Here is a 15,433-nt window from a genome sequence, read left to right as displayed (position 1 = left end):
CGGGTTAAGTACTTAAAGTCATTCCAGAGGTCCGTACTTAACCTGAAACTGTTCTTAACCTGAAGCACCACTTTAGCTAATGGGGCCTCCTGCTGCCGCCGCGCCGCCAAAACACGATTTCTGTTCTCATCCTGAAGCAAAGTTCTTAACCTGAAGCACTATTTCTGGGTTAGCGGAGTGTGTAACCTGAAATGTATGTAACCTGAAGCGTATGTAACCCGAGGTACCACTGTAATGTTAGAATCCAATTCTCCCAAACCAAAATTCCGGACAAGCTGGGCAAGGGGGCGCATATAGATGTTAAAAATCATTGGGGAGAGAATTGCACCCTGCAGTACTCCAAACACAAAGGAGTAGCGCGACGACAACTCCCTCCCCCCCAGTGCCACCCTCTGTCCCCGACCAGAGAGAAATGAGTGCAGCCATTGAAGGACTGCGCCCTGAATCCCCTTGTAGGTGAGGTGGTGGTCTAGATGTTTGTGGCCAACCATGTGAAAGGCTGCTGACAGATCTAAAAGAATCAACAGCCCCGACCCGCCTCAATCCAGCGGCCTACGGAAGTCATCTGTTATGGCGACCAGAGTCATCTCAGTCCCATGACCAGAGCAAAAACCAGACTGGAATGGATCCAAAGCCGATCGAAAGTCAAATTGTTCCAATGTACAAGTATGTATTATGTTTTGATCCCTGTATGGCCAGCTGCAAATTCCTGCATTGCAAGGTGTTGAACGGGATGCTCCTTGGGGTCCCTTCCAGCTCTATTCAATGATTCTATGAAATTAGCCTCAAATCACACTCCCATGCTATTACATACTAAGGAGATGCTACTGTTGGCTTCACAAGAATATCCTATCCAATAGTAAAATGGGTTTATGACAACTCTACCAGTGCCCTACCCTTCTGCTTTCTCTTGTAGTGCTTAAACTATATTTTATTTTCTTCTAAACTACAACATTTATGGCTTATTCTAGATATTAATTTTATTTAATGAAAAGAATGGAGGCCTGTGCCATTCTGGCTGGTTTGCAAAATCACCTACCTTACAAGATCTCTGAGCTCCTCAGTTCCCTCGTGACCCAAGTCCTCCATGTGTTTCTGAAGTTCCTGACAGAGACTCCTAGGCATATGCTGCAGATTAGATGTACTCAGTCTTCCCTTCATCATGATATATAACCTGCTCCTATTCTTGTAAAATATTTCTTCAGGAATTGAAGCTTCAAAATCCAAGTGGGAAAAATAACATCAGTCAGAATAAGCTGTAAAGTTTTACTTAAAATACCCTAGAATCTGTGCAGGCATCATGAACAGTTTTGTTTCTATATTTCATGTTGTGTTGTCTTTCAAAATAGGCAATTCTTTCTGATTAGACATAAAAAATATGTAGATACAGAATCTTGACATAATGTGCCCTGGTAAAGTGGGTGCTTCCTTGTCTTCACTAAATATGTCTTCATTATAGTGTGAATAAGCAACTGAGAATTTCTTAATGGCATATATAGGAATGGCAGACTCCTCCGAGTCTGATGCCATGGCACTCCCACACTGTTTCTTCCATCTAAATTTCATGCCCCCCCCCCAGTGGAAAAATACAGGTACCTGTATGTCACGGAAGTGTACATGGAAGTGCATATTGCTGTAGTTTGCATATTAATCTGTGTTCTAGAACCAGTAAAGTTAATAGGATCAGAATTCATTGTTGTGGAGTGTGTGTTAAGTCCACAAACAATAAGTAATTAATGGCATGTTCAGCATGTTTCCTTTACATTGGGGTGGGGAAGATAGTGATCAGTTGATAGGTGGGGGTTAAATCCTGCTTTCCGCAGGGTTAGGCGATATGTGGGAGTTAGGTAAGTAGTTCCCAGTGAGTTAGTTAGTTCCCAGTAGTGATGTATGGAAGTGAGAGCTGGGCTAATAATAATAATAATAATTAATAATTAATAATTAATAATTCTATTTATACCCCACATTTCCTGGTTTCAAAACCGGGCTCACGGCGGCTAACAGCAAATATAAAACATTGATTAAAATACGACTTTAAAACAGCATAAAATACAACATAAAATACAGCATCAATATCAATAAAATTCAAAAATTCAGGAGTCATTTTTGGGGGGGAAACCCGGTCAGTAGACATCAAATGATCACCAGGGTTAACTGGCCAAGTTGGTCCTACAAGGGCCAGCAAGGAGACCAGGGAAGAATTTAAATGTGGCGTCCCAGAAAGGGTTTCTTCATAGAAGAGGAAAGGGAAAAGGGAATAGAGGTTCAGGCTAATTCAAATTGAAGGCCAGGTGGAATAGCTCTGTCTTACAGGCCCTGCAGAAGGAGCTCAAGTCCTGCAGGGCCCTAGTCTCGTGGGACAGAGCATTCCACCAAGTCGGAGCCGTCACTGAAAAAGTGACGGAGGATAGTCTTTAAGCTATTATTATTCATGGACCTTAGGGTCCTCTGCGGAATGTACCAGGAGAGGCAGTCCCGTAAGTACAAGGGTCCGAGGCTGCATAGGGCTTTAAAGGTTAAAACCAGCACCTTAAACTATACTCACCGGGAGCCAGTGCAGCTAGTAAAGCACTGGGTGAATTTGCTCCCATGGCAAGGATCCTGTGAGGAGCCTCACTGCAGCATTCTGCACCTGCTGGAGTTTCTGGGACAGTTTCAAGGGCAGCCCCGCGTAGAGCGAATTACAGTAGTCAAGCCTGGAGGTGACCGTCGCATGGATCATGTCACATGCATAAAGAAGGCTGATCGCCGAAGAATTGATGCTTTTGAATTCTGGTGCTGGAGAAGACTCTTGAGAGTTCCATGAACTGCAAGAAGATCAAACCTATCCATTCTGAAGGAAATCAGCCCTGAGTGCTCACTGGAAGGACAGATCCTGAAGCTGAGGCTCCAATACTTTGGCCACCTCATGAGAAAAGAAGACTCCCTGGAAATGACCACTCCCCACACGCCTTTTGTGTGGTTGTGTGCAGCCCCCGGATCCCAGTGAGGCTCCCGGTAGTATGGGCTGGCTTCACCCTCCCCAGACTGGATACCTGGAGATCTCTGCCTACCTCAGCCAATCGCCCAATCCTGCCTGGGGAGGCATTGCCAGGGGATCGGCCAGGTAGGGGGAGGGACCGCCCTGCCCACACAACGGAAAGTGAATCTTATACCTGCGAAGGGTCAGTTGGCTCCAGAGCTTCTCCCATCCTGCCCTCCCTCAGTTAAGCCTTCTTTTGCAGGTTAACCTCTTCTCCACAGGTACGTGGGTCACTGTTGAAGGGCCAGAAAGGAATTTTCCTGCATTGGCAGGTTTTGCCTTTCCCATAGCAAAAATGTCACAACTTTGGTGGTTTCAGGCCTTGGGTAGAATCCTTTAGTCTATCTTCCTAAACGTGGGGGGGGGGGGCGTGAAGCGGCAGTGATCCCAGGGTTCCCCATTAAAGGGGTCTTGAGGAGAGGCATTAGCCATACGCCAAGAGGTTGTCATTGCTTTCCCCTGTGAAGGCGGCAAAACAGGGGGCAGGCTCTCTGCTTGAACATATGTTTTCCAGAGCCAGCCCAATCCCCACACATTCTGGATAACCCTGAAGTCTCCCAGATCCCCGGCTGGGGACTGAGAAGGATAAATGCCCAATGCCTGAGCCAAGGTCTCCCTACATCTAAAACTTAATAAAGTTGTGGCCAATTTTAATCCCATAGCACATTTCTTGAGTCATTATTCCACTCAGGGGTCGCCTGGGGTTGGGGGGACTCCGCCTGTCAATACGAAGATCCTGATGTTGGGCAAGATAGAGGGCACAAGGAGAAGGGGATGACAGAGGATGAGATGGTTGGACAGTGTTCTCGAAACTACCAACATGAATTTGACAAAACTGTGGGAGAAAGTGGAAGACATTAGCCTGGTGGGGTCACAAAGAGTCGGACATGACTAAATGACTAAACAACAACAACAAATTTAGTGGAAACAAGCTGCAGTGGAATGGAAGCAGTGCTGATGCTTATGAACACAGACGAGAATGGAAATTGTTGCCTTCTTACCTGTATAATGCCTGTATTACTGGAACTGTCTTTAGTAAGGCTAACAACATCTCTGAGGGAGGATAATTTTGAAGTGAAAAACATGAGTGTGTTACGTAAATTTGGTTTCCCTATAGAATACTGTAATTGGACTAAAATGATTTATAAAAACCCAATGGAAGAATTTTGAATTTGATTAGTTTAAATCGAGGAACGAGACAAGGATGTCCTCTTTCTCCATTATTATTTAATCTGTGCCTGGAACCATTAACAAGAGCAATAATTCAGGATGAGCATATCAAGGCTGTAAAACACAACAAAGATAATTACAAAATTGTATTATTTGTGGATGATATCCTTTTATTTATTACAAAACCAGAAGATACAATTCCAAAAATTATGGAGTAAAAAAAAACCTTTGGCAGAATATCGGGATATTCTATAAATTGGACAAAATCAGAGATTTTACCAATTGGGCCAAGGGCTACATTGTATAGAAACCATCAATTTTGGATGTGCAAAGACTTTATTAAATATTTGGGTATAATGATTTCATTGGATATAGACCAAATTGTAAAATTAAATTTGAATCAAATTATAAATGAGATATTTTTTTTTGGATATTGAAAGGTGGGGCCCCCTAAACCTTTCCCTTTGGGGAAAGGTTCATGTCCTCAAAATGCATGTTGTTCCAAAGCTTTTATACATTCTCAGAGGATTACCAATACATAGTCCCAAATTTTATTTCCAAAAAATAAATCAGCTATTTAGATTGTGCCTGTGGGGTACAAAGCCACCAAAAATATCACTGAATAAAATGCAACTGCCAACTAAGGAAGGTGGCTTTGGTCTCCCAAATCTGGAACTATATCACCAGGCCTACCTGCTGAGTAAGACTAACGATTGGAGAGCTAGCAGGAATCCCAATTGGGCTACTCTCGAATATAGTTTCTTTGAACCTCTTGAAGGGTGGACTAAACTTGGCTCCAATTTTATGAAATATCCTATTATCCTGGAGACTATTAAAGCACCTATAAAAAATTGGATGAATATAAATAAAAATAATAAGGATGACCCCTATCAGCATGAGAAATTAACAATATGGGCCAACCCAAAATTAAAAATTGGAAATCAAGTAATAATTTGGCAAAATTGGATGAAAAAAGGTATTTTGACATTGAATCAATTAATTGATGAAAATTACAAATTTGTGGAATATAAGAAAAGGATCTAGGAGTCTTGAAAAGGATCTAGGAGTCTTGGTTGACCACAAACCTGACATGAGCCAACAGTGTGACGCGGCAGGTAAAAAAGCCAATGCAATTCTGGGCTGCATCAATAGAAGTATAGCATCTAGATCAAGGGAAGTAATAGTGCCACTGTATTCTGCTCTGGTCAGACCTCACCTGGAGTACTGTGTCCAGTTCTGGGCACCACAGTTCAAGAAGGACACTGACAAACTGGAACGTGTCCAGAGGAGGGCAACCAAAATGGTCAAAGGCCTGGAAACGATGCCCTATGAGGAACGGCTAAGGGAGCTGGGCATGTTTAGCCTGGAGAAGAGGAGGTTAAGGGGTGATATGATAGCCATGTTCAAATATATAAAAGGATGTCACATAGAGGAGGGAGAGAGGTTGTTTTCTGCTGCTCCAGAGAGGCGGACACGGAGCAATGGATCCAAGCTACAAGAAAGAAGATTCCACCTAAACATTAGGAAGAACTTCCTGACAGTAAGAGCTGTTCGACAGTGGAATTTGCTGCCAAGGAGTGTGGTGGAGTCTCCTTCTTTGGAGGTCTTTAAGCAGAGGCTTGACAACCATATGTCAGGAGTGCTCTGATGGTGTTTCCTGCTTGGCAGGGGGTTGGACTCGATGGCCCTTGTGGTCTCTTCCAACTCTATGATTCTAAGACCTTGCAAGTAAAGTATGGATTAACCAGTGAAACACAATGGCAATACATCCAATTGAAACATATGTTGAAAAGGCAGTTTGGTCCTGATGCTATAGCAGCATCAGAAATACCCATGCTGCTACAAGATTTAATCTCTGCAGCAAAAACAAAAAACTCTACACTTGCACTATATAAAACCCTACTCAACAGAAAGAAATATGATTTAGAATATGATAGACAAAAATGGAGTGAAGAGTTAGGGGTACAGATAACAAATGATAAATGGGAGTCAAGTATAAAATCAACAGAAATAGCCTCTATGGATTAAGACATTCAGCAGAAAATAATATTCAGAGTCCCCTGGACTCCAGCAAAACTTTACCAGAAGAAAATAACAAATGCAGACAACTGCTAGAGATGTGGAAGTAAAAATGCGAACTTAGTACATACGATGATTAACTGCCCGGTGATAAGATTATTTTGGTGTGAGGCGAGGATATATATAGCAAGAGTAGTAAAAAGAAATTGTTATTTAGGGGATTTGAATTTAATTCTAAATTATATACCGGAAACGTGGCAGATTACAAGAGGTAAAAAAAAATGGATGTATCGTGCCATATTAGAAGCAAAAAAAACTTGTCTTGATGAATTGGAAGAGCTGCAAAAAGATTCCATTGAGCACATGGATTGACAATATGGACAGACTAGCAACATACAAACAAATTGCATATTGACACAAATTAAGAATGGATAAATATGAAGAAATCTGGAAGGAATATTTAAGCGGTAAGGCTTAAGTGGTGGGAAGTAGGGGGAGGAGAGGTGGGGAGGTGGGGAAATATTGTTAAAAAGGTGTAGTCATAGGTATGTCAGTGTATCCAAATCTGAATTGTTAAATTGTGTTATTAGTGTTATTGTGGCTTTTGTTGTATGTGTTTTTGTGGTTGTTGTTTATATTAAAAATATGATTAAATTTTTTTTTTTAAATGAGTGTGTGTGTGAGAGAGAGAGAAATACTTGCTCCCTCAGCACATTGCTCCAGTCAAAACTGGAGTCCCCAAAGCTACATTAAAGTAAAAAGATATTCCACTTCACATGTTTCAACCCTTTATCAACTAAAACAGAAAGAAATCATTCCCCTACTGAAATTAAATATCATTTACCTACCTGTACGCTGGACAGACTGTTGCACTGCCTGCTCAAAATCCACATCTTTAGATATACAAAATGCTTGAAAACCTTCTTCATCAGTTACAAATGTGTATCGTTTTCCCAGCATATACACTGTGAATACTGGTCCATACTGAAAAATATAGTGTTAAAACAGTTAAGTAGTTTTTATTTTATATATATATATACATATATACATATTTGCTTTCGTAGATTTTCACGGGTACAGGAATGCAGGTTTTGGTGTCCTCGGGTGTCTTCCCGTGTAAAAGTTGGGGTGTCTAGGCGACGTTTCGACGAGGTCTCACTCGTCATCTTCAGGCTGGTGCTTTCGGCTTCTTGTTACTGGAACAGAGCGGGATCTCAATGTTTGAGTTCCTATAAATACTGTAGAGGGGGTGTGGTGTCTAGCCTCCAATGTTCTGGGCAGAGAGGAAGTTCCCAGGCTAGTGTGCCTTTTCTTCTTTTGTTCCTTAATTACTTGAGAGATACCTTGAGTGATTTCTTGAGTGATATCCTGAGTACCACTTAGGTGGGTCATTAGGTGTGGATTAGTTGCTAAAGTCTTTGTGTCTTGACCTCTTGAACTTTGTGAAGAGTTTTCCTGAGAAGATGGCTGTATTGCACTTAGTTGTGCTTTGGCTTGGCTTCGTGTATAGGGGCGAGCTGTGGTTTTGTGGCTTGTGTCAGCCAGATCTGTGTAGGGATTGCAGGGGGGTGCAGCATCCGGAGGTGCCACCATGGATTGGCTACTGGATGGTGTCAGTAATTCATCTGTGGAGAGGGTCTGGGTTTGGGTCTGGTGTGGTTGATTGGTGTCAGTTTTTGTGGAGAGGGCTAATTTCCAGATGTCTGGCAAGCGGGATGTGTCGTCACGCTTGTTCATGTTGTGAGGGTGTTTCTCTATCTCGATGGCTTCCATGATTATTCTCTTGTGGTGATGTTCCGTGTTAAAGAGCAATTTGGAATCTGCAAAATTAATTTCGTGTCCTGTTTCTTTCATGTGTTGGAAAAGAGAGGAAGTTTTTTCTTCTTTTTTGACGGCATTCTTGTGTTCTGCGATACGTGCATTTATTCGTCTGTTTGTTTGTCCAATGTACGTGGCTGGGCAGACCTAAGTGGTACTCAGGATATCACTCAAGAAATCACTCAAGGTATCTCTCAAGTAATTAAGGAACAAAAGAAGAAAAGGCACACTAGCCTGGGAACTTCCTCTCTGCCCAGAACATTGGAGGCTAGACACCACACCCCCTCTACAGTATTTATAGGAACTCAAACATTGAGATCCCGCTCTGTTCCAGTAACAAGAAGCCGAAAGCACCAGCCTGAAGATGACGAGTGAGACCTCGTCGAAACGTCGCCTAGACACCCCAACTTTTACACGGGAAGACACCCGAGGACACCAAAACCTGCATATATACATATATATATATAAAACAAACTGCAGGAAGAATAGACTATGCAACAACTGCAGCAAGAATTTTGTTAGTCCAAAGATGAAAACAACAGGAGTTACCAACAAAAGAAGAGCGGCAGATGAAGCGGATGGACTTTGCAGAACTGGCGAACTGGCAGGAAGAATCCGGAACCAGCGAGCCCAAGCCTTCCAAAAGGACTGGAACAAATTTATATTATATTTGAAAGACAACTGTAAGCAATCAACATCACTAGCAGGGTTATCTGAAGTTCTGTAAGATGAAATTGCTACCTATGCAGGTTGAGTAATATAATATTTTGGGTACTGATACAACAAGGATAGGAAACGAAGCGAAATGTAAAGATGTAAAGTTTAATTTTGTAAACCATCAGACGGGAGGGAGGGAAGTCATTAGGCTCAATTGAGCCAAAGAGATAAAATAAGAGGGTACGATGTTACATAATGTGATTATATGTAATCTTTTACATATAAAAATACCGGTATGTTATTTTTATAATAAAAAAGTTAAGTAGTTTAATACAACTACATTTAGGGGAGCCATTGGGTCCTGCCCATTGGCTCCCCTTCGGCACCAGAAACTCAGCTCCCAGGCAGACATTGCACACAGCAAGCACAAGAAAAGCAATCATGGCACCTGCCTGCATGCCCAGCCTTCCACTTTTCCATCTATTCCCAACAGCAAGGGCTGGTAGACCGGCTGGCTGGGCTGCCTCACCCAATTGCTTGCTTACTCCAAGGCTGCCTCAGTTCCTGGCAACCAGCACCTCCTGGCCAGCCCCAGAGGCATCATTCACCTGGGGAGCTTATAGCCAGGGCTGCTGCAACAAACAGCCACACAAGCCTGAGACACAAAAGGGCATCAGAGGAGGGAGGGGAGGAAACAGGGACAGAGGCCAGTGTTGCCTGCGGTACACCTGACTATCATTCAAGGCACCCCAACATACCACAGAACACAGGTTGAGAAACATTGTTCTAGGGAATGGATTATGAACAAGGGGGAAGCAATGCACCCATAAGGTATCTCCACCCTGTTACCCATTTCTGAAGATCAGCAGGATAATAGTTGGGGTGGGAGATATACAAAAAACAAAATGCTAAGTGTGGTTGTTGTGATGAAATAGAGCAAGACAAACTGGCAGCCACAGCCCTTCATTCCTTGCTGGGCTGCGAGCACACCGCCTTTCCCCTACATGGCTCTGATTTAAAAGTGCTTTGTGGTCCACACAAACCTCAGTTCCTCTCTGGTCTCTGTCCTTGCTTGCCTCTCCTACCCAGTTTCACTCTGCGTTTCTGCTCCTCCTCCTCCTTCCTCCTTATGCACAATCTTTCCCACTCTATGAATGTGGTTTATACTCTGTTTCTACCTCTTGCCTGCATGAGGGAACATATGCACAGTTCTAACTTTCCCTATTAGGTTTCATTTTTTGCTAATTTGGGGATCACCTGAATACAGAGAGAAAGAGAGAGACCTCCCACTTTTATATGTCCGGTGTTATTCTGCCTACTTATGCCATCAGCACTGAAGGCTGCATTGAAAATGCAGAAAACGGTATTATCTAAAATCTCTTAGCAATACTGTTGTGAAAGGGGAAAAAAGCAGACTGCATTACAATGAAGTTGCAAAATTTATTATAAAAAACACATTTGTATACATAGTGCTTGAAAATACTCATTTTATAAGACTCTCGTAGAATTCTATTTTAATGCATTCTTTCAACACTGAGTAGCTTTCAGGACAGCTTGAAAAGCACACATGAACTTTAGTAACCTAACACTTGGCTTGTTCAAGGGGAACTGTCCTGTTAGACAAGAACAGCCACATTGTTCTGAACAGCGCCCTAAAGCTAGAGAGAGAGAGAGAGAGAGAGAGCGCGCGCAAATACGTGTTTTAGCATTTCTCTCAGCATGTTATTCTATCATAGTAATTCAGACTATATAAATTGTTTGATAACAGTCAGCTAACACAAAGCATATTAAATTGTAAAAAGCAAAGTACCGTATTTTTCTCTCTATAAGACGCACCAGATCACAAGAAGCACCTAGTTTTTGGAGGAGGAAAACAAGAAAAAAAAAAAATTCTGAATCTCAGAAGCCAGAACAGCAAGACGGATCGCTGTGCAGTGAAAGCAGCAATCCCTCTTGCTGTTTTGGCTTCTGGGATAGCTGTGCAGCCTGCATTCTCTCCATAAGACGCACACACATTTCCCCTCACTTTTTAGGAGGGAAAAAGTGAGTCTTATAGAGCAAAAAATACGGTAAGTTAGAAACCTGGCTTGTTCAGCTCAAGCTCAAGCCTTTTCATCCTCTCCCTCCCTGATCTCTGGTCTGTGACTGTACTAAATGGTTTCATTCATTCATTCTCCCTCCCCATCCCTGGCTCCCACAGTTATTACCTTGAGTCTGGCTTGTTTGATGAATTCCAGAGGAGCTTTCCCAAATTTGAAGGGAGCTCCAAACCAAGGGATGCAGCCATGGATACAAGGCGGCTCATTGACGTTTCTGAATGGAAAGAAAATATGCTTGACAACAAAACCTAGAACCACTGTAAACAGGAGAGCCAAAATGATTTCCATCTTCTTTCCTCTGTAGCAGTTGCTTTTCTGACACAGGCTGCCGCTGTAAGATATAATGCTGCTAGGGGTTACTTCAGGATAGTATTCAAAAAAATCTTGTTTGAACTGCTGCCTTCTTGTGGATGCTATGATAAAAGACAAGTTTATTACATAGTTCAGCTAGGCTCTGGGAGAGGCTGGTTTTACTTTCTAACTGACCCTCAAAATGGACTTCTTTTCTCTCTGTTCTCTGAAACATGAAGCCATATTTCATTTTCCTTCTTGTCCAATATTAACTGTTGTAAGCTATTCTGTTCCAAATAATGAAAATAGATCCTTTGTTATTTAACTGTGCATACATTGCCTTGATATTTTTTTTTATATCAATAGACAGTATTACAGTTTTGGGGCCACAGAGCCTGAGCGCATTTGGTATTCTGATGGGATGATGAGCTGCTTGTGCGTAAAAGCTTAGTCCCTCAGAGTTTGCTCAGCTTAGCAAAGCTCTGTTCTTAGCGGAGCCCTTAAGCATGGCTCCCTCAATCGCTGGCAGAATCCGACAGGGGGCGTTTACGGAATCTACTCCAGCATAAAAGCTCCTTGACGGAAACGCGTCGTCTGGATTCTCGGCGCGACAGTTTCCGGTGAGGAGTGGGTGTACCTATGGGAGGTCCTGAGACTTCTCCGCTGTTATCGCTAGAAGACTCCCTGAGCCATTCCTTCGCCTCCCTTTCTCTCTGATCTCCCATTCTCCCCCTGCTGGTGCCTTCCTGCGCTGCTGAGTCTCTCCTGACTTCTGAGAGCCCCTCCACCTCCTGCCTTTCCGATGGCAGTTCCCTGACATCCACCTCCCCTCCAGGGCCCCCTTCACCCCCTCCCGCCCCCTCCCCTACTGGCGGTGAGGATGGAAAACCCCGGAAGGAACACTCCTCATCATCAGAGGATTCAAACACTTCTCTCCACTGCCTCCCGTCTCTTCTCCCTGAGTCCTCTTCCTCGTCGGAGTCTATTCCCTCTTCCACCCCTGATTCTGGTAACCCTTCAAACTCCTCTTCCTCATCGGTGGTGCCGAAGTGTTCCCTCCTGAACCGTGCCACGGGCTGAGGTTTCCTTGGGAACCATTGATGAAACGTTTCTATTAAAAACTCGTCATTGACCTCCTCTGCCGGTACCCATGTGTTTTCTGACTCCGCTTCCCCTTCCCATTCTACCAAATACTCCACCTGATTCCCTTTCCACCTGGAATCAATGATTTCTGCCACATGCATGTTGCGTTCCCTTTCTTCTATGACTGGTGTTTGAGTAACCTCCCTCTCACGTTCCCCCCACTCTCACCCCTCTCGGTACGGTGACAGTAGGGACCTGTGAAATACTGGGTGCAGTTTCATGTGGTTGGGCAATCTGAGTTTGAATGCTACCGGGTTGACCTGTTGTATGACCTCAAAGGGTCCCAGCCGTTTGGGTCTCAATTTCTTACACCCTCCCTTGAACGGCAGTCCTTGGGTGGATAGCCACACCCGGTCCCCCACCCTTATGGTTTCACCTTCCCTTCTGCTTCTGTTTGCTTGCTTCTTGTATTCTTCCTTGGCCCTCTCTAAGTTAAGTTGGAGTTGCCGGTGGATCGCTTCCATCTCTTCAACAAAGTGTTCCGCAGCCGGGACACTCCACCTCTCCCCTCCTTGTCCTGGAAATGCCCTGGGATGACACCCATAATTTGCCAGGAAGGGACTTATCCCTGTGGACACATTCTCCGCGTTGTTGTAGGCGAATTCTGCCAGGGCCAACTTATCTACCCAATCATTTTCTCTGTCATTTACATAACACCTCAGGTATTGTTGTAAAATCCCGTTTGCCCTTTCCGCCTGCCCATTTGTTTCTGGGTGCCGGGCAGTTGAAAAATTGACTTCTACGTGCAGTAAGCTCATGAGCTTCCTCCAGAACCTGGAAGTAAATTGTTTCCCTCTGTCTGAGACCACCCTCAAGGGGGCGCCATGCAACCTGAAAATATGCTTTACAAACAACTTGGCGGTTTCTTCCGCTGTGACCGCGTGTGAACAGGCTATAAAATGGCACATCTTAGTTAATAGGTCTACCACCACCATGACAGCTGTTTTCCCTTTGGATTTTGGCAGATCCATCATAAAATCTATGGATACCACCTCCCATGGCCTTTCTGGTGTGGGTAAGGGTTCCAATAGCCCCGCTGGTGCCAGCCTCTCCCCTTTCGCTCGCTGGCACCTGTCGCACGCCCTAACATATTCCCGTACGTCTTCCCTCACCTTGGGCCACCAAAACTCCCTGGTAACCAACCACATGGTTTTGTGCTGCCCGAAGTGCCCCGCTGTGGGGCTGTCGTGTAACTGCTTGAGCACTCTGCCCCTCAGTTCCCCATCGGGTATGTACAGTGCCCCTTTGTAATACAACACCCCGTTCTTTTCCTCAAACCCCCCTGTGTTCTCCCCTGTCCCCCTGAGTTTCTCTTGGGCGTATTCATCGTTCTCGGTACCCTCTACCAGTTCTCTTTGCCCCACCAATGCCGCCCCACACACCCAGTGGTCCTCGGGGATGATATGCCTTTCCTCAGGCGCTCCCTCCCCCTCTAAATACTCATGTTTTCGGGAGAGAGCGTCCGCCCTGACGTTCTCTGGTCCTGGTACGTAACGAATTTCAAAATGGAATTTGGAGAACTCCTGGGCCCATCTCACTTGTCTCTGGTTCAGTTGTCTCTGGCAGTTCTCCAGTATTCTAGATTTTTGTGGTCGGTCCGCACTTGGACCTTGTGCTGCGCCCCAATCAGAAGTGTCGCCATCTCCGGAACGCTTCATGAATGGCGAGTAGTTCTCGGTCGTATACGGTGTAGTTCCTCTCGGATTTGTTCAACTTCTGCGAGAAGAAGGCACACGGTCTCCATTCCGACGTATCTTTTCCCGGCTGTAGAAGCACTGCCCCCACCGCTCTGTCTGAGGCGTCAGTCTCCACTCTCATTGGTTGCTGTAGATCCACGTGCAAAAGTTGTTCTTCCGACGCAAACGCCTTCTTTAATCTTTTGAACGCTCGCTGCGCCTCTTCTGTCCAGACAAATTTCTTCTTGCTGCTGAGACAATCAGTGATGGGCGCCGTTAAGTGGGCAAAGTTCTTGATGAACTTCCGATAGAAGTTTCCGAAGCCCAGGAACCTTTGCACGTCCTTCTTAGTTTTCGGTGTCTTCCATTCCAGTACCGCTTGAACCTTGCTGGGATCCATGGCCAATCCCTTGTCTGACAACCAGTACCCCAGGAATTCCACCTCTCTGGTATGAAACTGACACTTCTCCAGTTTCACCCACAGCTGGTTTTCTTGCAGTCTGCTCAGTACCTCTCTTACATCTCGCACATGCTGCTCCTCATTCTCTGAGTACACCAGGACGTCATCTAAGAACGCTACACAGTTCTTGTAAAGCAATGGTCCCAGGACGTGATTCGTGAACGATTGAAAACAGGCCGAGCCCGCCTGTAGACCGAAGGGCATAACGAGGTACTCAAAGGCCCCCCAAGGGGGTGAACATAGTGGTTTTCCACTCGTCTCCCTTTCTCATACGTATCAGGTTATACGCCCCCCTTAGGTCCAGCTTGGTAAAAATTTTCCCTTTCCTCACCCGGGTCAAAATGTCATCGATTCTGGGCATGGGGAAAGTCACTGGTTCTGACACTGCATTTAGGGCCCTGAAGTCTACGACCAATCTGGGTTTATTAGTATTTTTTTTGTCCACAAAGAACACTGGGCTGCCCCCCACCGCTTGTGACTCTCTGATGAAACCTCGCTTGAGATTCTTGTCAATGAACTCCCTTAACTCCTGCATCTCCCTGTCTGACATTGCATACAGCTTGCCCACTGGCAATTGTGCTCCTGGGAGTAAGTTAATTTGTCAGTCAAAGGGTCTGTGCGGGGGCAGTTTATCTGCTTCTCTTTCGCTGAAGACGTTAACCAGGTCGGCGTATTGTCGTGGTACCTTCCCTTTATCTGTTATTTCCATCCCTGCTAGTGTGGCCTGGGTTCCTACTTGGGCTTCCCTTTCCTTGCAGTGTGCCAGGCAATGCGCTGACCCAAATGAGACTACTCTCTGGTGCCATCCCACTAGCGGATCATGCAGCGCTAGCCAGCTCATCCCCAAATAATGGGCGCTCCTCCCAAGGTGGCCACATTAAACGCTATCAGTTCTGTGTGCCTTGCCACCCTCATTATCATTGGGACAGTCTGCTGGTTAACTTCTCATCCCAACAGCGCCCTCCCATCAATCGTGGTCACCTGCAAAGGGTTACTTAAAGGGATAGTCTGTATCTGGTGTTCGGCTGCAAACTCCTTACTCATAAAATTACAGGAGCTGCCTGAGTCCAATAGCGCC

General features: G+C 44.8%; 1 protein-coding gene across 1 annotated transcript in view; it reads right to left on the bottom strand.

Moving 5' to 3' along the window:
• CYP39A1 (cytochrome P450 family 39 subfamily A member 1) overlaps positions 1-11,454 on the bottom strand; it is a 31,190-nt gene extending 19,736 nt beyond the window's left edge. Inside the window, exons 1-3 of the mRNA XM_083731746.1 lie at positions 10,894-11,454; positions 7,060-7,195; positions 1,040-1,214 (exon numbers count right to left, since the gene is read on the bottom strand). Of these exons, the coding sequence (XP_083587872.1) occupies positions 1,040-1,214; positions 7,060-7,195; positions 10,894-11,073 (491 nt within the window). The 5' untranslated portion in view covers positions 11,074-11,454. The remainder of the gene's footprint in view (positions 1-1,039; positions 1,215-7,059; positions 7,196-10,893) is intronic.
• Between the last annotated feature and the right edge of the window lie 3,979 nt (positions 11,455-15,433).

The sequence above is a fragment of the Podarcis gaigeae genome (genome assembly GCF_964106915.1).
Source record: "Podarcis gaigeae genome assembly, chromosome: 3".
NCBI lineage: Eukaryota > Metazoa > Chordata > Lepidosauria > Squamata > Lacertidae > Podarcis > Podarcis gaigeae.
The sequence above is the reverse complement of the archived record's forward strand: the minus strand, read 5'-3'. Positions and strand labels throughout refer to the sequence as shown.